This window comes from Molothrus ater, chromosome Z (assembly GCF_012460135.2).
Source record: "Molothrus ater isolate BHLD 08-10-18 breed brown headed cowbird chromosome Z, BPBGC_Mater_1.1, whole genome shotgun sequence".
Classification (NCBI taxonomy): Eukaryota; Metazoa; Chordata; class Aves; order Passeriformes; family Icteridae; genus Molothrus; species Molothrus ater.
Window position 1 is genome coordinate 27,944,568 of NC_050511.2, and position 24,491 is coordinate 27,969,058.

At 37.4% G+C, this 24,491-nt stretch overlaps 1 protein-coding gene across 1 annotated transcript in view; it reads right to left on the reverse strand.

Moving 5' to 3' along the window:
* The window catches only part of KIAA2026 (KIAA2026 ortholog), a 49,569-nt gene extending 32,824 nt beyond the window's left edge, over positions 1 to 16,745 (reverse strand). The window contains exons 1-4 of the mRNA XM_036402773.2: positions 16,158 to 16,745; positions 13,683 to 13,883; positions 9,256 to 10,685; positions 2,169 to 2,245 (exon numbers count right to left, since the gene is read on the reverse strand). Coding sequence (XP_036258666.1) covers positions 2,169 to 2,245; positions 9,256 to 10,685; positions 13,683 to 13,883; positions 16,158 to 16,708 — 2,259 coding nt within the window. The 5' untranslated portion in view covers positions 16,709 to 16,745. The remainder of the gene's footprint in view (positions 1 to 2,168; positions 2,246 to 9,255; positions 10,686 to 13,682; positions 13,884 to 16,157) is intronic.
* Positions 16,746 to 24,491: the final 7,746 nt, after the last annotated feature.

The window sequence follows — 24,491 nt, forward strand, 5'->3', positions numbered from 1 at the left end:
AATTATCATACATGTAGGTCTATACAGCTATGTGTGAATGTACATGAGCTGAAAGGAGAAAAGACTAAATGAAACACTGGGTACCAAACCTAAATGTACTCTGTAACTGGGAAAAAGCTGCAAAACACTTTAGTATCTCTTCTGTAGAGCACTATAACTACCATTAATTTCTTTAAAATGTTAATGAGCAACTCAGAACAATAAGCAAGAGACAACTCAATAACAATCTATGAAGCTGTAAACCCACTTCTCCAATAATTCTCGAAATATTAAAACCAAGACTTGGTTTTGTGCATTTTATTTGGTAAAAAGAATTTAATTTGCATCTCCTTTTGATTTGAGTTTGTTTTGTTGTTTGCAGAGCTTTGGGGATTTTTTTCAAGCAGTCTTGAGCTATATATTATAAAAATGGTATTCTAAATGTTAGATTAAGTAGCACTATTACCTTCTGAATTTTCACTAATAATTGATTTTGATTTGTATCACTGCACATAATCAAACACTTATTAGTACTCTTTTACTCAGCTTTAAAGCCAAGTCATGATTTTCAGAAGATCTATACTCAAGTATAAGAACTTAATCTTAGAAACTGAAGCGCCTTCTGGTTGGGTATGCGGGTTTTTTACATTTGTAGGCTGCAGGCACATGAAACATATTATACTTCTTAATTTATTAACTTTCACTCCAAAAGAACTAATATATAGACATGAATAGCAAAATTCTTGTGGCTATGTCCTCCCATCATATCTCACAGGGCCTGAAAGCTCTAAGCTGTTTTACCAAATATTTAAAAAATATACTTGTGCCTTCAACTACTTACATAATTTCATAAAGTTTGGCCATTTGTGTATGTGAGGCAAAATATATTGAAGCATAAATTACTAGACTGCCAAAAATCTTAGTATTATTCCAAATATAAAAGGTTTAATACTTGCAAATTCTTCTAACAGTCATACCTCTTGAATTAGTCAGGTTGTTAAAAAGCTCCCTAGTAAGATTAAAACGCTCAATACTAATCAGTTTGAGCCTCACCTAAAACAGATATATGAGTCCTAGCTTTGATCAAAAGAGTCAGAAGTCTTTTGCCACATTTTAATTAAAGGTTTTACAGAAGATAAGTATACATTTAGATAGATATACATATGTTTTATCTACTAAAGCTAAAAGGTTGGACTACATTTTAGATAGACTACTTAAATGCAGTTGTTTAATCATGCAAGAAATTACTTCTGAACTAACTGTATATATCCATGGCCTGCAGACAAAGTGCATGGGAAAAAAAAATTAGACACCCACCTGTTTTCTGGAGCTATTAGAAAACATTTTAGTCACCACCATTACAATATAGATAAAGTCAGTGTACACTTAAATATCAGTTATCTCTCAACATTGTCTGTTACTACCCAATTTTAACACAAGAAATTCTACTAGCTCCATCTGAAACACATGATCATGATGGAACCAACTGATTCAGGATGAGGGTATTACAAAATAGCCATGATTCAATGCCTACTGGCCAAACTTGCACAGATTGCTTTCTGAAGGGAAAAAAAAAAGATAGCCAAAGGAAAACTTCAATCCAAGCAGCCTTGAATACATAAAGAGCAACTTAGAACTGAAGTAATGTAACACTTCTACTACAGTACAATAAAATGATATTAACATAATTAATACTCTTGTTACTTTCTATCGCCTAAGAGGTCCTAGAGGCCTAGAAATCACATGCTGATAAGGAATAACAGCTGCAAGCAGGGTAAGCACAGTTGCCTATAAAGTTTTTGCAAGTCCCTTCACTTAACCAAGCCAGATTTCAATTCAAGAATCACATTGTCACACCTCATGAAAAACCAAGTAATTTTAACCCAAACAGTTATATTTATCATAAAAATGTCTTTAACAAGTCCTAGTTTTTACAGGCTTTTTACTGTAACAGATATATCTGAGATCATAAACAATACTAAAAATAGTGTTTCAGCTGCACTTCATAAAAATGGTAAAATATTTTCTACCACAAGAAGGTGAAATGTACTTCCAAAAATATCCGTTTAAGCCTTAAAAACTAGAAGAAGCTTCAGTTAGTATTTCCAAGGTCTCTATCAGAAACTAAAGGACTTATTTCATAGATATTCAGATTTCAAGTGCTTGAAACAAAAAATAAAATAATTTACCTGAAATTCTGGTATGGTAGACTTTCTGATACCTTTCCTCTTCTTTGTGATTGCTTTTTTAGATAACGATTTTTTTCCTTGTAAGATTAAAAGAGAAAAGCTTCATAATGCTGTTCATTGTACTTTATTAATAAAACTAAATTACATACAGGCTTGTAAGTTAAACTGCAACTAACAGATGGTTTTCAGTCATGTAAACTTGATGAATCAGAACTAGACTCAGCAGAAGTAAGCATTGAACAAGTATCTGTGTACTGCAATCTTTTGTGTGGAGTAGAAGGAAAAAAAAAGAAGAAAAAAGCCTACTACAGTTTCAATAATACAGCATCTAAAAATCTAAGTCACAAAAGTAACATTGACACCACTCTTCTGAAAGAAGTGAAATCCAAAACTTAAGACACAAACATAAGAAATGTAGCATCTTACCTGCAAGATTTGTTTCTTTGACACTCTAAAGAATTACACTTTAGGATCTAGGATATCTGTATCTAATGGTAAAAAGATACCCGGAAAACACTAGAAACCCTAGAAATCCCTGATTGAACATATTGAATTTACCCAAGGAAATTAGATTGATTTGTTTTTTCTGCCTGTGGCAATACCTAAAATTTTTAGAAGGCAAACAACTTCCTATAATGCACTTCACACATAGCTGTGCTATATATAAATGGATGTAACAAAAAAATCTCTGTGAAGGTAACGAAGTGCTTTACTGCCTACAGTAAAAGAGTTCACAAATCATATATATTTCTCAAATCAAGTAGTTATGTCACTAAGCAAGACAGCGAAGTTTCTTATATGGTTATTTCTACATTCATATGGTAAATTCAAACAAGATCACCTTTAACCTGTTCACTCAGGCCAAAACCATCATTCTATCATTATCACTTGTTCACATTCAGGAGTCCCAAACAGTAATTTAAAAGCTTAAACATAAAGAGAAGAAAATAATTATTTAATGTGGAATTTGTTGTCAACTAGCATGACTGCAGGCACTTGGTAAGAATACAAGCACAGGCAGATTCAATATTTAAATTAATGAAAATATTGCACTGAATCTTCTTCCTAACAGATGCTTTAAGTGTGTGCAAATGTGTATGTACACATGCATACAAATATTCATAGATGCCCATGCATCTATTGTTCCAGTTTCTTACACTGTGAGTTTCCTGTACATCTTACCTGACTCTGAAATAAACACACTTATGGGACAAGGCGCAGGGCTTGAAGAATCTAGATCTGAAGCTCCACATAAAATCAAACTATATTAAAATGAATAAAGCAACCTAGAAACTACCCATACTAAATATATTTAAAAATTTAAAGAGCCCTCAACTACTAAAAATAAATACTTACATATTTCACATTAGAGAACAAGTGATAAAACAGAGAAGCTTATTTACTAGAACAATAACCCAAACATTCTGACAATGGGCAAAAATGTCCACATTTTTGTTATACGCTCTATGAATACAGCTGCATTCTACTACTGAAACCAATGCTGTTCATTGCAAGAACTAAAGTAGACGCTTAGAAGCATTTTTGACAAAATGACTCAAAAAGAAGTCTGGTCATATGGTGGCTCCTTGCTACAGCCCTTTTAAAAAATGTTATCTGGAAAGAAAATGAAATGACAAAAAAAAAGGCAGCTAGATTTTCTTGTTTCTTTACGAAAAGGAAAATTTTAATGTTTAAAATAGAACTTTCATTTAACTTGAATACTTTCAACATATTTTTCAACAAATATTTACTTGACTATTTTCAGCATACAGTTCTATATGATGTATGATGTAGTGTAATTTAAGAAGTAATAGTTAAACAGAAATATTCTCTTTTTTCCCTAACATATTCTTATGAAAAGGAGGAAAATTTTTAGAAAGAGTTATAAATTATTAGAAACCCAAATAAAATAAACATTTCTTTCTTCACATCAGCATCTGAAAAGCATGAAGTAGGAAAGATTCAGAGTTATAGACAGACCAAGAATTAAAAGAAACCATCTAGAAGCATAAGAAAATGAGCCTTACTCATTAAATTATAAATAGAGTCTGACATATCATAAAGCATAGCTGTTGGAATACATGTACCAAAAGACCTACAGAACTGCTGGTAATTGCTGTGAGCTAAGCATGTATGTGTATAGAGCAACATCACAGTCTTCTTCCATGTTTTTGACACCAAATGTCCTATGGTGTAGGTGTTTTTTGATATCATGTATTAAAAATGTAAAAAAAAACCTTACACATACTTATATTATGGGAGGGAATTCACATATACAGCAAACTACTTACGGCAAATTCATCTTCTACCTCAGTAACACCTTTTTAAAATACAAAATTGATATTAAAAAGAAGTTTTAGTGGTAGTACTGATAATTTCTCCCTTTTAGAAAAGCTTGTATCTGGTTTTCCAAAAATTATTTCTCAGCTTTAAACAATGGTAACAGAAACCAAATGCTTCCCAATTGGCAGTTATCTGTAATTCATATATATTACATAGGTGAAATACATTTTTAGTAAGTACATAAAAATCCAGTTTTGTGGTCCGGAGGTGTTATGTTCTGTGGCTATCCCCCTCAGCACCCAGACTTGCAACTGTGTAATAAACCTAAGTATCTTTTCTATGTAATTGGTTATAAACACCCAGGTACTAATGCCGTCTTGGGATAACAAAATCACTGGTGAGAGGGAACTTCTCAAATCAGTCACTGAGGTCTGCTAGAGATCTTTTGTCCATAATACTGGATGAAGAAATTATCTCAAAGACTTATATTAATTCCTGAGCAGATGAAGTAATGTTTCTGACAGTAGGTAGATCACAGTGCATTTTGAAACATGGCGCACTGTGTCTTTCAGAGCATACTCAACATACAAATAAACTTAATTATTGACTAAAAGCAATCAATAAGAAAAACCTTAGAACTTTAGCATAACCTTACTAAACCTTAGTTAAATATTTATAAATTAAGAATCTCATATACATAATTTGCTTAGTTCACCTACTCAATTCAACACAGCCTACTTCCTGTCCACATTTAAGGATATTCCAGTGCAACTTTACATTCACTAACAATTTACTGTGCCACAATCATTAATTATGTCTCCACATAGCCTTTTCCAAAAGGCTCCATATCTCAGTTTGGTTTCAGTTTAGAGTGGAAGAGACTATGAGGCATCTCACTCCCAAGAGGAGTTCATAGGTAATCAACATTTTATTAACCAAGAACCCCTTAGCCAGCTCTGTGAAAATTCTTAGACATTAAACTAAAGTTCGGTAGGTCCAGGAGAAATCTGACTGCCACAGGTTTTTCTTTCAGGCTGAAACAAATTCTACAGACACTGTCAGTGAATAGCAATTAAAAAAGTAACATAACTAGGATCTGAACACTAATTAAGACCATCCAAAAACCACACTAGGGAGATTAGATGCAACTAAAACATAAGCCATCTCAAGTTGGTCTTGCCATCTAAAGGTGAAGAAGGGGAAACAAAGAGATAATTCAGATCTGTTCTAGTACTATTTTTGGCATAAAAATGAGACTAATAAAACATGAAGCCCCACAAATGTTCTTGATGCTTGTAAATTACTTCAGCAAGAACAATATCATCTATAACTTCTTCTGCATTGGTATCAATGTGATTTGAAAACAGAAACGTTTTTACAGATCTAGTAAAACTTTTTATTATGAACTGTGGTATATGAGTTCTTGTGGCCTCTCCTTGAAGAACAAAAGCAATGTCAATCCATGCTTCAAATTATAATGTGACAACACAGTGGAATTTTGAATAAAAACTTATTTTAATAATTTTTTTATAAGACTGCAACTTTTTTCTTGGATATGGAGGAGGGTCTTGTTATCCCAGATGAGGGAACAGATGTTTTTAATATCAAACACTAACTCAGTAGTATTTGTCATGGTAGAATACAGTTAAGTTAGCCCTGTCCAATTGCAAGAATTTCTGTTTTTTTCACTAAATTCTAGCAGTAACTGCAGTGTTCTCAAATTAAACAACAGGCCCTGTTATCTTTCCATTAACAAATTTGTAAGACACACTTTATGTCTTTCAGAGATTTGGCAACTACTATATGTATCCTGTTTCCTTTTAATCTTCTATTCTTCTATCTCGCTCCCAACAGCTCTTCTTTACAAAATATAACATGATACAATCTGGAAAATGAAGCATTATTATCGAGTTTTGAAGCTTCCATATTGACACAGCATAAACTTTTATACAGTCAAATGAGCTAAGTCGGTCTGAACAAGTGCATTAATATTGCTGATTTACAGAACAATGTCCGAAACCCGATAAAATCTGAGTGGTACATGTTTCTGAAGACATGGCACTGAAGCTTAAGCATGGAGTACATTGTTACTTGCTGGAACACCTCACTTAATGTCTTCAACATGATCAACAGGCTGCTCCTTTATCTACAGGTTAGACAACATGCCAAAGTTTTTACAACACTAAAAAGTCTCCAGAAGACTTCTGAATAAAAACTCTCAAGGACAGTAAACCAGGCACTACAACATTGCTGCCAGGCTGTTGAATTAATTTTCTTGAATTCATCCAAGCAATGCTTGACTTCATACACAAAACGTAATGGTACTCTAAAGAAATAAAATATATAGTAAAATGGACTTCAAGCAGGTAGACAGCCATGAATTTTCCAGAGCATGAGTATATGGTACAGAATTTACATCCAAGGTTCTTCTAAAATTGTGTGCTGTATTGGTGTTTTCTAGATCAACTGGAATAAAAAGAGACTCAATTTACATTTACTACAACCTCTGCATCAGGCACATGACAGTTATTTCAAGCAGCCTCTGGTCCCTTCTATTTTCTCAGCCCTACAGTTGTTTTGAATTTCATCCAATCCCTGTTTCAAACATGCAATTGTAGGATTCTCATGCTCTTGCAGCGTGCCTTGCACTGAAACTTATCGAACTCCAGTAAGAAAATAACATTTAAGAATTAATGCATAGCATGCACTTGTTTACAGAACTGGTCTGACTATCTTTCCATAACATTCAGTACTACTCTGTCAATAATTCTGTCACAGAACACTGCCACAATAATAACCATCACCTTGTTTCAAAAACATAGATTCAGTACAGTGGTCACACCTTTTCATAAATTGTAAGAAAACTCTGTCACTATGGTAAAGGTCTTAACATAGCTGTATTCTCCACTAAGTTCTGCTCACAATATTTCTGTGAAGTTTTCAGATGGAAAAACTGCATGACCAGTCTATATTCACTATGGGTACCACTGCCACAGCAAGTCAGGAATATGCAAATCATCTCAATAGAAACACAAACTGTGGGTCAGTTACATTTAGCTGCCTAAGAGAACCAATAGCAGGAAAAAATAATTTTGTTGAAAAGTACTCACTCTTACATTCCTGATGTTCTCTTCTACTTTCTTTTAAAGAACATTGTGAAGAGTTATTATGACTAGATCAGATTTAAGTCAGGTGTCTTTGGGGACTCAGAACAAGCTTTACTAAACCACTTTTTCTGCTCTATATTGTAAGGGAACCTTTAAACAGAAGATTTAATTTCAGACAGTCTTTAAGAAATACTACTTAGCCCTTAACATTAGGAAACATTATAAAACAAGTTATTGTAACGAATTGGATCCAATCCTATCCATTTCAGCCTAGCAGCATAGGACCAATGGAGATTTAACAACCATAGGAAGAAAAGCGCTTTCTTGCAATGCTGTAACGTTATTGCAAAATTTTCTCCAGCAAGGTCAAATGAAGAAGTAGTCAGAATAAGATGGGAAATGCATCAACATATCAGGAGATAAAGGACACACTTCTCCAAACTAAAGTCCTTGTTTGCCATTTGGGTTGTTATTCAGTTTGCTTGGTTTTAAGAAGACTGAAAACAGTGACACATTAGGAGAGCTAATTTACAAATGCAAATGTAAAATACGTTAGTTTCCCTGAATACTACATATATGAACTTCAACTGCAACTCTTGAAACTTCTGTTTAGATGTGGGCAGAGGAGTATTTTGGAAGGAGGAATTTGTGATTTAAATAGTAAGACAGTTCTTTGGCTGTTATGTGCAAATATTTATGATCTAAATATTACTTAGCTTTAAATTTCTTAGCTTTAACTTTTGACTTCTAGCTACATGCACTGCCATCAGATCTTGGCTAGTTTCTTAATCTTTACAAGATTTTTTTGTCACTCAGATTCTTGGTTTTGGCTTTCTGCTTTTCAGATGAAATCCAATATTTATCTGTCAGTCTACACTGCTCTAAAAAGCACCCTGTCACTTCAAAAAATATAATGTTGGAAAGAATCTGCTAAAATCTAGCACAGATAGCTTAGCTCAGGACTCAAAAGGATTAAGCTTTTACGTTGCTTTACGTGATATCAAAAATACTACAGCTACCTGAACAATTTGAACTTAAGGTTTTTGTACCTTTACAGTTTGCAAATACCTTTGAAACTCTTTTCCAGTGAGTTAACTGAAATCTGGATTGTGTATCACTTACCTGAAACACTTAACCAGATGCTGCCCAATTCTGTAATAAAAATGTCATCAGCATAAATTCTGATGCTGATGCATTCTGATTGTTGGACCCAGGCCCACAGTCAAAGCAGTACTGTCTGGTGCACAGTTTCACTATGAATGACTTTAGATTCATCATCTCATGTAAATACTCTGTGATTCTTCATAATTTGGATAAGATAATATAAACCAGAAAATGGAGAAACATTTCCACAATTGCTATAATATAAGATACCATAAAATGCCTTCAAGTGACACTCTCTGACGCTAACCAGTCGGCTACATTTATTGTCCTGAATATTTTTTCAACAAATTAACTCTTGCAATGAATTTTGTTCTCTAAAGATACATTCTGCAAATGAATCACAGTTTGATCAAACGATGTTTTATATGCTTGTGTTATCAGGTAGGTAACTTTGACTCTAAAGTTAATATCCGAATTGTCTAATGCAATAAGACTCTCCTTTTTCACAAAATAAAGACTTATCAACTAGAAAACAACTTTAAAAAACATCTGTATCCTCCTAATTTTTACTATAAGTAAAAATGCCAACTTACCAGACTTGTGCTTCTTATGTTTTGCTTTCTTTTTAATTAAAAACAATTTGTTCTGGATCTCAGACTTATAAGATTTGAATGGATGAAGATGAATCTCACGCTTTCTTTGCAAGTCATCAAGTCTTCTCTGTAGATTTTCATTTAGAATATCTTTCAACTTCTTTTTTTTCTTTTTCTTCTTTTTTGCTAGCATCTTACTTAGTTTCTTCTTATTTTGCAGTAAGGTCTCTAGCACCGTTTCTTCAGCAGATTCATGGTAATTTCTGCCTTGGTTTTCATTATAAGTGCCGTTGACATGCATTTGGCAAGCTTTCAGTGTGTTCCCCTGGAATGGACTCAGCTCAGGTCTTATTCTGGACATTTCAGCGCAACCTTGTCCATTCTCCACATCTGTTATTTCTTTGGAGCTAGGATGACCACCCATATCCACAATCTCTCCTGAAGTAATCAAATTCCTGAAGTTCTCTTTATAACAACCAGATTTTTTGATGTCACAAACTCTTGAGGCTTTTATTTCACAGTCAACCTTCATTTCCTCTGTAGTGACTCTGAAGCCACCTAAACGTGTTTTTTTTTCTGGACAGATAACAATGTCCATACTTTTCTCTCCTTCTGTCTTGGAATGACACAGCAACTCTCTCCCAGCAGAACTGACCTCCCCATTGCTTTTGCTTACATATTCATGTTTTACTCTTTCCAATTTAATACGTGGCACTTTTTTAACTTTGATGGGAAGAGATGGGAATTCAGGAGCCTGAAAAGGTTTTTGTTTGTAAATTCGAACATCTGCACCACAGAACTGTGGAAAGTGAACATATGCATTTTCCAAGCAGTCATAACCAAGAATTACTTCTCTGCATTCATGGATAGGCTGACCTAGCACTGCATCCTGAACATCCTTTTGTGTTTCATATACGAAGTCACAAAGACCTTTTAGCAGCCATACTTTTTGATAGAATGGTAGCTCATGAAATGGTTTTTCCTCCAAGGGATTAACTTCTCCAAGAACTTTGAAAAACTGGGGACACAATCCAAGTTTTTCTGCAGCAGCATTAGGATTGTCAGTCTGCCCCACAACAGTATACCAGTGTTGCACTTTCTTTCTGAGTGCTGCCTCCCAAGTCCTGTAGGAAAATGTAGGCCTGCGATGTAATGTAGGTCTGCGATGAGGAGGACTTAACAAAGAAGTCATTATTTTAGATAAAAAAACATTACACTGAGGCATCAGAAGACAACGTTCCAATTCATAGAATACTATTTCAGGTAAATTTAAAATCTGTTGGGCCAAGCAAAGAAAATGACCAATAGCTGGAATCTCCCACATTGTCTCCATCCTTGTAGGTGCTGCTTGAGCTAAAAGTGATTCTTCCCATTCTTCTATTTCTTTCTGACTAGCTTCTTCTGCTTCTTTTCTTTCTTGATCTCTCTGCCTATTAAAAGAAATTTCATGAAAATTCAGATAGTAGGTGAACAAAAGAAAATGAGAGAGGAAAAAAACCAGAACTACAGTATGTCAAACATACTTATCTCGAAGTTAAAAAGAGCACAGTAATATTAAGTTTTACTTAGTTTGTCTTACTTTGCAGTGCAGAATGCATCAACCAAAATGGGAAATTACTGTCATTTTTTTCTATTACCACTAGTTTTAAACAAAGTCCCAACATAACTCTACTCTTGTGATAATTTCCTCTGTTATTTAAGGCAGCCAACACATATTACCAGCAAATTCCTTCTTACTTGCAACAGATTTCTTGGTGGGGAGAGGAGACAATGACTAGATTTTATTTTGTTTTCCCAATTACCACATCTAACCTACTTAGGTGTTGATTCACAGGTAAAAGGTCAGAACACTGGAACTCTTAATGACAAGACACAGAGAACTGTTTTAGTTAACAATAACTTGTTTTTACAAACTTACTTTCAAAAATAAAATAGGAAATTACATACAGATTAACAATATTACACCTTACTCTAAAATAAGCCAAGATACTCCATATTTTTCATTGGATCCAGTTAATTCCATGCTAACACCCTCATACAAAGCAAAATTGACTATATAAGCAAACTTTATTCCACAAGTTCCTTAATTAAATTACTATCTTGTAGCCAGAATTCAGTTATTTAAATGTTTTAATGAACATGTCTGAAACCTATCTGAGGATCATGTTTTCAGAGATAAAAGACACAGAACTGCCTACATAATTTAATTTTAATTTTATTTTTATTTCTATACAATATACATGAAGATATTTATTCATATGTTTGAGTATTTTAAATTTAATTTTATTTTTATTTAAGTCTTACCATAAAATGTCTGTGTCTTATGAAAGTATCTAAATATCTAAAGCAAAGAATTATGTATAAACTTGGACTTCAACAGGCAATTTCTTTAGATATGAGGCTAAGTTTTATAGAAAGGCCCTTGCATTTGCAGTCTTACTTTTCTGGGACTGAAAGTATGCAACTCTTAGACATTCTAAACTAAGATGAATTATGGCTACAAGCATAAATCACAGCTACAAGTACTTTGAGTCGCCCACTAGGTAGCCAGAAACTGAGCCCTTTTTTTATGTTCCTGATAACTCATTTTAAAGTTGGGTGAAGAGCAGATGCTGCCTATCCAAATACAACTCATTCACCAGCACTGTGCTCTCCAACTAAAACACCCAAAGCTGCAGTCTTCCATACTGTTTAGAAAGTACTTCTTCTGTGCCAACTTCAGTGTATTAGATTTCTAAAGAAAACAAAAAAAGTAGCAGAATAACCATTGTCTCTTCTTAATAACATTAATATATACTTTAGTGATAAGCCAAAAGTTTAGAAACTTGCAATACATTTTCAAATAAAAATAGTGTTGAAAGTATGTGCATTTATATGTGCACCACTTTGAAAATTTGTACATACTGTAAAATGTGATCCTCACTGGAAATATGCAACTAACTCTATAGGCCTTCCAATTGCCAAGCCCTTTTCATGAAAGCGCTCAGAAAAGGTACTTCCAGAACATTTTTGGTGAGCTGAGAAACAATTGGTACAGAGAGGTCCAAATTACTTTAAAAACATGGCGCGATTAAGAAACAAAACTGAGATAAGAAATTTGAAGCAAAATTACTTGGAGAGGTCAATAGATTCAAAGAAATATTAAACCAGCTATCTACTGACAGATTTTTTTTTTACTTAATAAGTGGTACAGTTCAAAATTTTAGGGTGTAAAGAGGCAAGCCAGTTGTGGGTTTTTTCTGTTATCGTGGAACATTCTGTAGAATCAACCATCTTTTGTCCAGGATCTGGGACTTTTGAGTATATCCAGATACATGGACTTAACAGTTAATTAGTACGGTTTTGCAGCAATGTACTTAAAACAGGTGTATGAAAGCATAATTTTTATCTTGTTTGGTAAACTGTTCTACAGACTCTAGCAATAAATTAAAATCCAATCAAAATACCCTTTTTCAAAACATCGTTATCAAGTTCTAGAACACAGAGTTGAGCAAAAATTAAGAGAATTTTACCAAAGAAACAATTTTACCCTAGGGATCTTTGATTTTTTTTGGCAAAGTGTGATCAGAAGATTGGTGGATTAGAAGAAAGTTCTACAGAGAAAAGTACTGTCTAACAGCTAAGTCAGCCACATAGCTTCAAATCTGCTGAAAATGAAGACGACCTGCAAAATTAAAAGTGAGCTGGTCACATATGGGGAAAAGTCTACAAAGCTGTAAACTTTGAAAAAAAGCTAGAAATATTTTGCTTCCTGAAGCAAATACTGTCTTACCATTGTGAGCCATGTTTAGACCCAGTCACACAAATTACTGTTAAAATAAACTTCAAAGCTTCATTTTCCCCAAAGTAAAACATATTAACATTAAAGACTGGCTGGAATTATTTAGCTCTTAAATTTAAGAAGACCACAAAATCTCAGAGTTATTTACATGAACAATCTAAAATTATTACCTAACTGACAAGCTGAAATGCTGCATCAGTGAGGTAACAGCAGAGGAACTGACAGACATGATTTGCTTCTGGCTATCAGTGAGAGAAGCAGTGACAAAATCATGGAATTAGACCGTAGTTAAGCATTCTGGTAGTTTTTTATCTAATTATTGCATGAAAAACTGTCCAAGGATACATATCATAAACCATAATGCACTAGCAGGAAATTACTGTGGATGCTTTCAGTTAATATTAGAAGTTTTGCTACACTAAAATAAGAGCAGCTGTAATTTAATTCAAAACTTAAATGACCTCAGCAATTTTTCAAGGAAGTGGTACTAATTTTTTGCTTTGTGGATGCACTGTATTGAAGCCATGAACTTGAGACTACAAGAGCGCCACATTTATTTACCTGAAAAAGCCATAAGGAGCTAGCCTCTTTAGAAAACTAGGAAGACAATTATTTAAAACTAAAAGTAAATAATCTTTCTTATTACCTCTTTTCCTCTTTTGCTCTCAGTTGCTCCTCTTGTCTTAGAACCTGAACCATCACAGACTCAAACATGCCTGTTGACAAACCTACTAAATTGCGAGGCGTGGAACGACGTCTTGTAGAAATGCATGCTGTTGTTTTTTCATCCTCCTGCCCATAGCATCCTCTAGATGTTACAGCTAATGATGTTTTCTCTCTTAAATGCCTAGGAGAAAAAAGCAAGCCAATTCACAACTATGAACTTCTGTACCAGTGGCACCTCAATACCTAGCCTACCAACCATGGATCAAGCATGCTTACTCAGATAAAAGCAGTTATTTTTTCCATTTTGAAAATTCCTTTATGAAATTTTAAACCAAACACATTAATATGACCTATGTTTTCACACCAGTTAAAACTGCATATTTACCACAAGTTACCAAATATTATTTAGAGATGGAATTCTCTATCTTAGTCCACAAGTATTTGGAAAGAAAAGACTTCCACAATACCTATGATAAGAAAGTATCCTTTTTAGCAGATACCTAAAAATAGGGGGCAGGGTGGTGGGTCTATTAGGGGAAGGGTTTGGGGATCTATTAGTTGGTTTAGGTTGGGGAAGCATATGTTAAACACCAGTTTCTTCCTATTTTAAACTCCAAAAATTGAAAGACAAAACACTACAAATTTGTCTGCAAAGTTACATTTTTTCTTACGTTTTTCAAAAGACTCCATTAAAACTTGTATGAGTTTTTCACAACCTGTGAAAACATTTGAGGGACAGAAGAGAAAAATCCAACCTCCATTCAACAGGAACCTCCATTCTAAGGTAATTTTCTGTGGCTTGTAGTATTCAGGAATTATACAACCACTATTAATTGATTCCATTGAATCACTTGAAGGGGATCATTGACCTAAACACTACTCTGTAATAACATAAGAACGACTGTTGCAAGAAGTAGCTCTTCAATTTCATTTTACAAATAAAATTATGTTAAACACTTCAAACAAATTTTTCTAATTAAAAATTGTAAAAGAACTTTGAGACTTCTAGGTTCTGTAATCCTTCATACTTACAGGTCCTAGAAACTTTTATTAAGCTAGTGCACATAGACATAATGAAAAAATCTTTACAAATCTCTGAAGAGTTAATACAAGACAAACTCACTATATACTGAGGCAAGATTATCTTTAGAGAGTTCAATATTTCCTAATATTTATCTGAAAAAGACTGTCCATTAAATGGAAGAAAGACAAAAGCAATTGAATTTATTTTTTAGTAAATACCTATATTGCTATTTGACAACACAAAATCTTCCAAGTTGTATTTGGTTATTTATCTGCCAGCTGTAACTCTATTAAGCCAGGAATTTATTCTTTTTTAAAATCAGGTTTTACTTTAGCAAACTAGGAACATTCACGCCCCACTACGTTCAGCTCCTTCCTTTCTACCATCAGACTGTCCCAAAACTGCCGTTACACAGAAACAGTTTCAAATATACTGTTGCTACAGCAGCACTGAATACATTCACTCTGCTTTCAGGTGACTTCTGCACCACTTTCCTGAAGTGTCCTTCCTACACGAACAACGTTCTTACCAGCTCGCAGTTCACAATGTCACTAGCAAACATAATGCTGATGGACACACAGAGCTTTACATATTTCCCAACACTGTTCCTTCTTTACCTTCATCCTTCACCAAAAACACCTCTTGGTTTTTTTTACATCCAGAATACTATGTTATTCAGAAGACCAGTGGGCTTTTCACTGTAAGAGGCCACCATGGTTTTCTGATAATGACTAAACTATGACCAGTTCAAGAGAAAGCATGTACTTCAGTTGTGATTAAAATTGCGCTTTCTACCATGTATCTCGAGAGCTTTCTGTGTTTCAGCTGCTTTGGCTGATAAGAAAGAAGTCCCTGCCCGGGACTTACATTTCAACTTACCGCGATTTCCATTTTGCCATTTAAGACTATACTATGGCAAGCACTGTCTCTCATTTTATGATTATGATTACCATTTCAAAGCAGGTAACTTCGGCTTAGTATTTTATTCCTATGTATTTTAAGGGCGGTAAAAATTTCACAAATTGTAAAAATAACAATTTCAAATTATTGCTAAATATTGCTAAATATTCATACAGAGTTTACGCAGTTTTGCGACAAAATAAAATAAAGAAAGAAGCATTTGACATCTTGACAAGTGTTCCTCCATGCTCACAAAAGGCTTCTTTCAGAAGGAAAATCTTAGTCAGGAAATGCTGTGCTCTATTTGGCATTTTGAGGTTTGGAATTCCAAAGCATTTTGAATTAAGATTTGAATAGTTCCCAGCAGGAAACGTTAATCTTCATCAAAGTACTGAAAGTTTCAGGGTTCTTTCTGTTGGGCGGTTTTGTTCGACGCTTGTTTTCCTTTAACGGAATTTAAAGAAACACACCCTCCTGTTCTACTTTATGTAAAGAACACGCTGCGCGGCCCCTATAGTTTCCTACACCTACCGGGATAGCAGCGCCAACTTCTGTTCCAGCATCATCTCCAGCTTCTGGGCCTGTTTGGAGAGCCAGTGATCCACACCGTGCAGCCGATAGCAAGTCTCCAGCATGAGCCGGAAGTCACACACGAAATCTGCTATCCCTGTGTACTGCCCACTGGAAAATTTCTCTTCCATTTTCAATAGCCATATTCCAGCGGGCATCTGCTGCAAGGACTGGCTGCTCTTACGGCCCAAGAGGGAGCCAGAGCCTTCTTCCCCGAAAAATGCCTGATCCGCGAGGGGCTTCAGGAACGGCGCCGTCAGAGGCCGGTACTTCTCCAGCAGGAACTCGCGCAGGATGCGGTACCCCTGCTGCAGCTCGGGATTCAGGCTCTGCTGCAAGGCAGTGTTCCCTCCCTCATCATCTGCCTCCTTCTCAGGCTCCTCCATCCCACTCTGAGGGGCCGAGGGCCGTTCCGCCGGGAGGTCTCCGTCGGATTCCATGTCTCCCGCCCCAGGCTCGTTTTCCGGCACCTGCCGGGGACCGCGGCGCTGCGCCTCGCTCGGCCGCCGCATCCGCACCGGGCTCACCTGCGCACACAGACACCGCTCAGTGCCCCGCCGGCCCGGGGGGCGGGACGCGGCCGCCGGGGGAGAGGCACCGACTGGGCTAGCGCGCGGCCCCGCCCGCCCGGGGACAGCGCCCTCGCCCTCGGGGCCCGCCCCCTTCTCCCCCCCCCGCCGCCGGCAGCACCGGCGCATCCCGCACCCCGCGTGCGCCGTTCCCGCCGGGCTGGCCGGGACCTCCCTCCGCGCCGCGCGCGCGTTCCCGACGGGCAGGCGGCGCGTGCCGGCCCCGCGCGGCGTCCGTCGGGTAACGGGCGGCGCGCGCGACAGCGCGAGCAGAGGGGAGGGTGGGGGCGCGGGTACCCCCCCCGACGGGGAAAGGACGCGGAGCGTCTCACCCCAGCGCGCATGCGCGCGCCCGGCCGGCGGCGGTGCGCCTGCGGTGGTGGCGAGCGCCGGGTGGGATGTGACGTCATCAGAGGGCGCCCACCTCGGAGCCGGCGGCGCGACTCAGGGGCGGCCTCTGGTGCGCGCGGGGCTGGGCGGGGCCTCGCGGCGGCCGCGGAGCCTCGCAGCGAACACCCTCGGGTGGGCGGGCGCGGAGCCTCGCAGCGAACCCCCTCAGGGGCGGGGCGGGGCGGGACGGGGCTGCTCCATGGCGCCTCCCCGCGGCGCCGGCGGCGCCGGTGGCGCGCCCCGGCCCCGCAGAGTGCTGCTGCCGTGCTGCGGCGGCTGAGAGAAAACTGTCACCTAACGGGTCTGTCGTCTCCCGTCAGAGGTGTGCCACAAGTGTTCAGCCGCCGAAGCGAAGCAGCAGCTCACAAAAGCACTCAGTTCTACACTCGGTTCTGCCCGACTTGCCTTAGGAGCTGGTGCGTTGTGAGGGGAGGCTGCTACTAACGACGCTGTCCTAGCCTGGGGTGCACTTGTAGTGCTCTCACGTGTGCCCTCACGTTTCCTCCAGTCCTGCGCACCCCTGTAAGAGATCCTAAGGGACCCCAGGGAGCCCCACAGTTGTAATGGTCTGCACAGCACTGCAAAGCTCTTGGAGACACACCTCCGTGCGTGTCTTTGGTTTTGTCCTCTTCACATTCCGAACTGTATGAAAAGCTGAGGGCACCCTGCTGAGGGGAGTAGAGGGGAAGAGAATGAACGTAAGGGAGCAGGACTCTACTTCTCTACTTCTGCCTCTACTTCTGTAATGGCATTCTTGTTCTTCAGAGATCACTCCAGAGACAGACGTTGCTCATAATGGTGTTCCCTTAATAGGAATAAATGCCTCCACACTGCAGGAAGGTGGGCCTGCTTGGAAGGATCATTGTGCGTTAAGACTCTAGTGATCCATGCAATAGCTAACCCAAGTGTAGCAACATACAGGATGGCCTTCAGGTCTGTGTTCTGCTGTGTGTATCGCATGCCCACAGGATAAAATCAAGCAGTACTCTGTTAGAGAGCCATGGGCAGCTCCCACACTGTAGTGGCATCTCTATAACTTGCCTCTTTCTAAAACTGCAGCCAGAAATCCTTATGCAAACATTCTCTCTGACAGTAGAAAGGATTAATAAAGTTGGGATTTTTAAAGGAAATCCTCTTATACCTTGAATGACCATCATGGGATAGCCTTTCCACAGACAGAGTCTTCATGATGCACCCTCATTACAGATCCATTTGGTGCTGCGCTGCTTATGGTTTGTGGAATCTGAAATGCTGTAAGATAACCGTTCTCACTTTCTTTATAATGTTAACTCTAAGAAATTGCGTTTGAAATGATACTTCGCAGAGTCTGAATCCCTTTCTTGTACTGGGATCATAAGGACCAATATGTCCTGTTGCAAAACAGAGGGAATGCTGTGTTGTGTTTTCTTTAATAACTGATCTCAGGAATAGTGTTCATCTTGTCTAAGTCCCACTCCAAGCTGAAAGTGGAGAGTCATCATCTGAGGGGCAAGTGGTGGAAGGATTCCAGCAACATGTGCGGAGGTTAAATCAACTGTACGAAAAACATAACTGAGGAAAGCAACCATTCAAGTAACAGTGGGAATTTCTAGTGTAAATTAAATAAAACTAGATGAGGCTGCAGCTCTTTTAGAAGTTTTGTGCTTGTTGGATATCTGGCTTGCAGCACTCATGTCCTGGCTCATTTATACTCTCTGCAGCAATACCCAGTAACTTAATAGACATTTTTGCTTCTTGCTATATATGTGGCCTTGCTTTAAGAATATAAGAACTTGTAGTCATAATTCTGCATAAAATTCATAGGCTGAGTGGCCACAAAATGTGTTCAGAGATTTTGGTGTGATAACATCTCAGCTATATTCAGATCTCCTGTCAAAAATTGAAATTTATGGTGATGAAAGAAATTAAGATATCGAGTCAACACTCTGAAATTAAATTTCAGTGAAGAATGGCCCGCATATGACAAAACAAGATAATATCCTTTATTGGGAGCTCTGACTTGTATCACCAAAGTATTTGAAAGAGGATATTTTTCCTAGGTATGCAATCAAAGTAGGCTAAAAAATAATTTTAAAAAAAGGATTAGAGTGGGAAACATCATTGTATCAATCTATAAGAACTTTTTTGTATTTTCTTATGTAATAAGAAAAATACATTTTATTCAAGAAGTTCTGTGATACATTATCTATGTACTTCCGAAGCCTTGCCACACGAGTGCACTGTTGAATAAATGCCATGTGTGATTCCTGCCTTAAATCTGAGGTGACCAATGTACCAGGGTAGAACTGCTGAAGCAGAAGCAAACATTTTGGAAAACTTGTAATAATGGAGTTTCATTTTATATACTCAGTGTTAGTAGGAGCTATGACTCACATATCATTAAAAAAAAAAAACCAACAAAAAAGCAACCAAAACCAAAAACCAAAAAAAAAAAAGACAAAAAACAAACAAACAAACAAACAAAAAAACCAAAACCCCTCCCAACCCCCCCAACAATTTTAAAAAAACTCAAAAGTTTTCAAAGAATAAATAGAGCTGATAAATATTCTTACAGTTTCTGTCCATACATCTGAATTGGATATACAATTTTTGCAAAATGGTGTGATAGAGATTTGCATACATTTTAATCATGTAAGTTTGGATATGCATGATAATTTCAAAGAATATTACACCAAGTGAGCACCTCTGCCTTGATATTACCACAAAGACAGCAAGAAATTTTGTCATTACAATATTACCCACAATGTCTTAGGTGTGTACAGAACAGTGCAAATGTCAAGTGGATAAGCATACACCATGAGAAAGAAATGTGACATATGCTTGGGAAAGAGTAATCTTCCATATACAGTTCGCAAAGGATAGGATGATCTAGCAAAGGAAAAGAGACAACTGTCAGAGATGACCACGTCTGATGTAAATTTTGAGTGACAGAGCATCGGCATGTCATGGAGGTCACATTCAAGGGATGTAAAGTAAAGAGAGTATCACAGCCTGACCATGAAAGCATCCATGACTTCTACAGAGACGCAATGATGATGTAAATAATTAGTCTCTTCCTAAACTTTGATTTGAGTATAAGTTTTTATCATATGCCCTAACCAGATACTTTGTCTTTACATTTGCTTTCAATCTGAAATCAGTGTTATCAAACTACAAAGAAGTTACAAATACTGTATAGACTAAGATGATGAATAGCTAAGCAAACCTCAGCTGGTTTAAATCCCTGAGTTACTTGTGGCCATTTTTAACACTTACCAAGATTTTATATGTGCATTTTCAGAGTTTTATATACAACTCTCAAAAAATGTGTAAAATATATACAAAAAGAATATTTTAGTCTAAAGTTCTTAAATCCAAAGGTCCTCTAGTAGTTTTCTATCTTATAGATAAGAGATCTATAGCATTTTTGTAAAAGATATTACCTCAAAGAATTGTTTAGACTGGCAGAATTATAATGTTCATGTTAGGGCACTGAAGAGTTGTTTTCTAACAGGTCAGAGCTGCCTGTTACAGGATGTAGAATGAAAAAAGAAGGATGGTTTCTGTAGCAGCAGGACAGAATGCTAGAATGCTTAGGAAGATAACTAAAATTGACTGTGAAGGCCTGAATTCTTGTACCTTGAAATCACATTCCCTGCTTCAGGCGTAGTAAAGGGGGATTAAAAAGTACCTTCCACCTTCAACTTTAGGTTATACTTCACAAGTCAGAAAAAAAATCTTTTTTTATATAATACACATTCACTCAGTGTATAATTTACTTCTTCTTCTAGCAGTGTCATAAATAGTGACTGAGTGGCTCCCATTTTCCTTCATTCTGCTTCTTCTATTTCATACATTAAAGCCAGGGGTCCAAAGTGCAGGTTTCTGCTCCTGATGACCTCCATGGTGACATAGAATATAGCCCACATTAAGGGTCCTTGAACTCTTCTGTGAGGTGAGTGGATTAACATTGCTACCGGAGCCATTCAAACTGCATGCTCAAGTAGCTACATGTTCCTTCTGCTGACATAAAGTAATGGTAAATAAAATGAACACCAAACTCTAGAAAACGCTAACAATGTGCTTTCCGTTTGCAGGTCTGCCACCTGAAGTTTCCTCTTATGAGATGCACAAAATTCTTGGCAAAGAAACAGGGGATATGAAGTGTGAAGAAAATAATCAATCTCTGAAATGTTTCAGTTGAGTTATTCTGCTATCTTTTTCATCCTCTCTCATGTTCCACCACCTTTAATTGCATCTTTCTCCCTTTTAGGGATACGGTGCTACTTTCTAGCACCAGAGATACCATCATTGACAATTAGAATACAAACAGGCAGAAAAAACTGAAACTGTCTTTGAATTCTGCACTTTAGAGACTTTCCTCCTTTTTTGAGTCCTCAGAGCTGAAAGCTGTTTTGCATTCAAGCTTCTGCACCATGTAGTACTGAAAAAGTACAGTTCTCCTTAAAATAAGTAATTCTCAGCAACTTCAAGAAGAATTAAAATTTTATGATGTGTTACAATGCATAAAAAATCCATTCTCCAACAAAGACCATGACTAAATATTTTTTAAATTAACATAAAATGATATGATCCAAATTTCTGTCACGATGTCTTTTTAGAATTAGAGAAAGAAGAAAGCAATTGAGCACATTCAAATGGTTTCTTTCTTGATTCTAGATGGCATGAGAACTGTATGGAGATGAATGCTGTAGGATGCCCAGGGACTTTGACCACTAATGCCTAACACAGATGGCTGCTACAGGAAGTGGCACAGCAGGAATCACATGATTTCCTGCCCAATCATGCCAGATGACCAGCAGAGACCGTCCTTTAAAGGGCACAGGTTGAGAGCTGGAAATGTGACGAGGGAATGATTCTCCCAGATAATCAAGTAGGGTAAAACATCTAATCTCTTGGTTCAGTAATAAACTCCAGAGTTCAGATCCCTTGTTTTTGCCATTTACACCTGACGTCTGGACATCCAGTACGTACAGGCTGATAACTAGGTCCTTAGCCAAGCTGGAAGAATAACTGATGAGATCAGGCTGCAGTATTTCATTTAGCAATGTTTGTCAGTCGCCTGCTGCTCAGCTGCTGATGTTCACAGAACTTTAAAAAATGTGTATTTTTTTCATCTAGGCTTCCTCCTTCCACACTCTTGCCAAACTTAGTCAAAATTATCCAGCAGATTAAAAAGTGGCTGGAGAGGACAGACAGACAACACAACTACATATGCCTCAGAAATATGCCTAGTCCCTTAGAAAACTAGTAGCAGGAATTTAGTAATCTCCAACACTGTTTATTTTCACTCTGCTGTCTGTAATTGTGCAACACAGGAAAGGCAAAAAAATGCTTCATACAGACCTAATATTTATTTATGTGAAAGGTTTTGCAATTATACTTTATTGTGTCTAATTGTGTACCTGAGGCTTTTTAAAAATTTTTGTGGTATTATAGGAATGGCAATTATTTCCTCTTCCCAATGCTGGAGAGTGGAGATAAAATACACAGATATAATTTTCATATCTAAGAGAGGTTTTGAGAATGATTAGTGCAGAGATTAAAATGCACAGAGAGCCAATGTTTGGATGACTTAAACATCTGTTCCATTCACTGCCCATTCAGTTCTTCTATAAAAATTAACTGTAAAGACTGTCTTATACAGTATCAGAGAAGATAAATCAGGACAAGGGCTAAACTGTAGTCACACAGATATGAACGTCCACTTCTGACAGGGGAAAGAGAACTCCTCCAAATATGTTCATGACATCAACAATTCTAGAGTATGTGTTGTATGTCACTGTTCCTGGTGGATGGTGTGAAAGAATCTGTGGCAACGCATAGTCACCTTACATATAGACACACCTTGCACATACAGCACACCTCAAGACAACTCTTATATGCTATTGTCCATCAATGAGGAATATTGGAAAGACTGGGCAATATTCAAAAAGCATAAATTAAAAGGATTGTCTGTACAAACACCGACTCTTGTTCTGAAGTGTTGTTGCAAAAGTTACAGGAATCTATCAGCAGAATTTGATTAAAATATAACAGTCTTTCGTCTCATTCAGCCACATCTCTTCTACATATCTGGTTTTATTATACATTCAAAGAGAAAATATAATTGTTTCAAAATAAGAGATTTATAAAAGTCAGAGTAATTAATTAATCAATATAAACCCCATAATATTTTCTTAATTTTTATTTCACAGAATCACAGTATAGTGGAGGTTGAAACAGATCTCTGTGTGTCTGTTGCCTCCATGCCTCCATGCTCAAAGTGGGGGAAAACAGAACTGTTTTCTCAGGGTCTCATTCAGTTGGGTTTTCAGTACCTTCAAGGATGGAGGCTCCACAAAATATTTGCATGCAATAAAGACAAACCACTGTAGTCCAAGAAGATATTCTGACAGCCCCTATATTTTCTTCTATTTGCTGGCTTACAGCACCTCAGGGTGTTAGAATTATAGACCATCCTGAGTTGGAAGGGACCCACAGGGATCATTCAGTCCACCTCCTGGCTCTGTCATACCAAGAGTCACATCATGTGCCTGAGAGCATTGTCCAAAAGCTTCTTGAGTTCTGTCAGGCTGATGCTGTGACCACATTCCTGAGGAGCCTTGTCCAATGCCCAACCACCCTCTGGGTGAAGAACCTTTTCCTGATATCCAACCTAAACCTCTCCTGACACAACTTCAGGCCATTCCCTTGGATCTTGTTACTGGTCCTGTCACAGTGAAGAGATCAGTGCCTGTCCCTCATCTTCCCCTTGTGAGGAAGTTGTATCTGCAATGAGGTTCTCTCCTCAGTCTCCTTCAGACTCTTTTGCCATCTTGAGTTCAAGAGGCATCATCCTTCTCTTATTGCAAGAAATACCAAAAATAGTTAACCCTTAATGAGTAAAAAACATTTACAGTAACATTTGGTATAAGAACTCTAGACTTAGAGAAATGTTAAAAAATAGTAATTTAGCACTGAGCAGAAATAGTTTTCATTTATACACATCACTTTTCCCTTTTGTGTGTATCTTTTTAAGAACAAACTTCCAAAAAAGTGTAGATTTTTCAGCAGTGGTCAGCATAGACCTTACTATGTCATAAGCCTTCTGCTGTAAACAGAAACACATGAAGGTTTAAATAAGTCCCCACTCTTTTCAATAGTAGATGTCTCCACTGCACATAAAACAGAATTATTTAATGACAGTTTGGAAGTACTGGGAGCAATAGATAGGTTACAGTGGGCTCTGTTTAGTCATATAAATGTCTTTAGCATGCCATGTTAACAGGATGTGAAGCAAGATTAAGTTGGAAGTCAAATGCTTATTCTACAATGTTCTTAAAATATTCTAAAA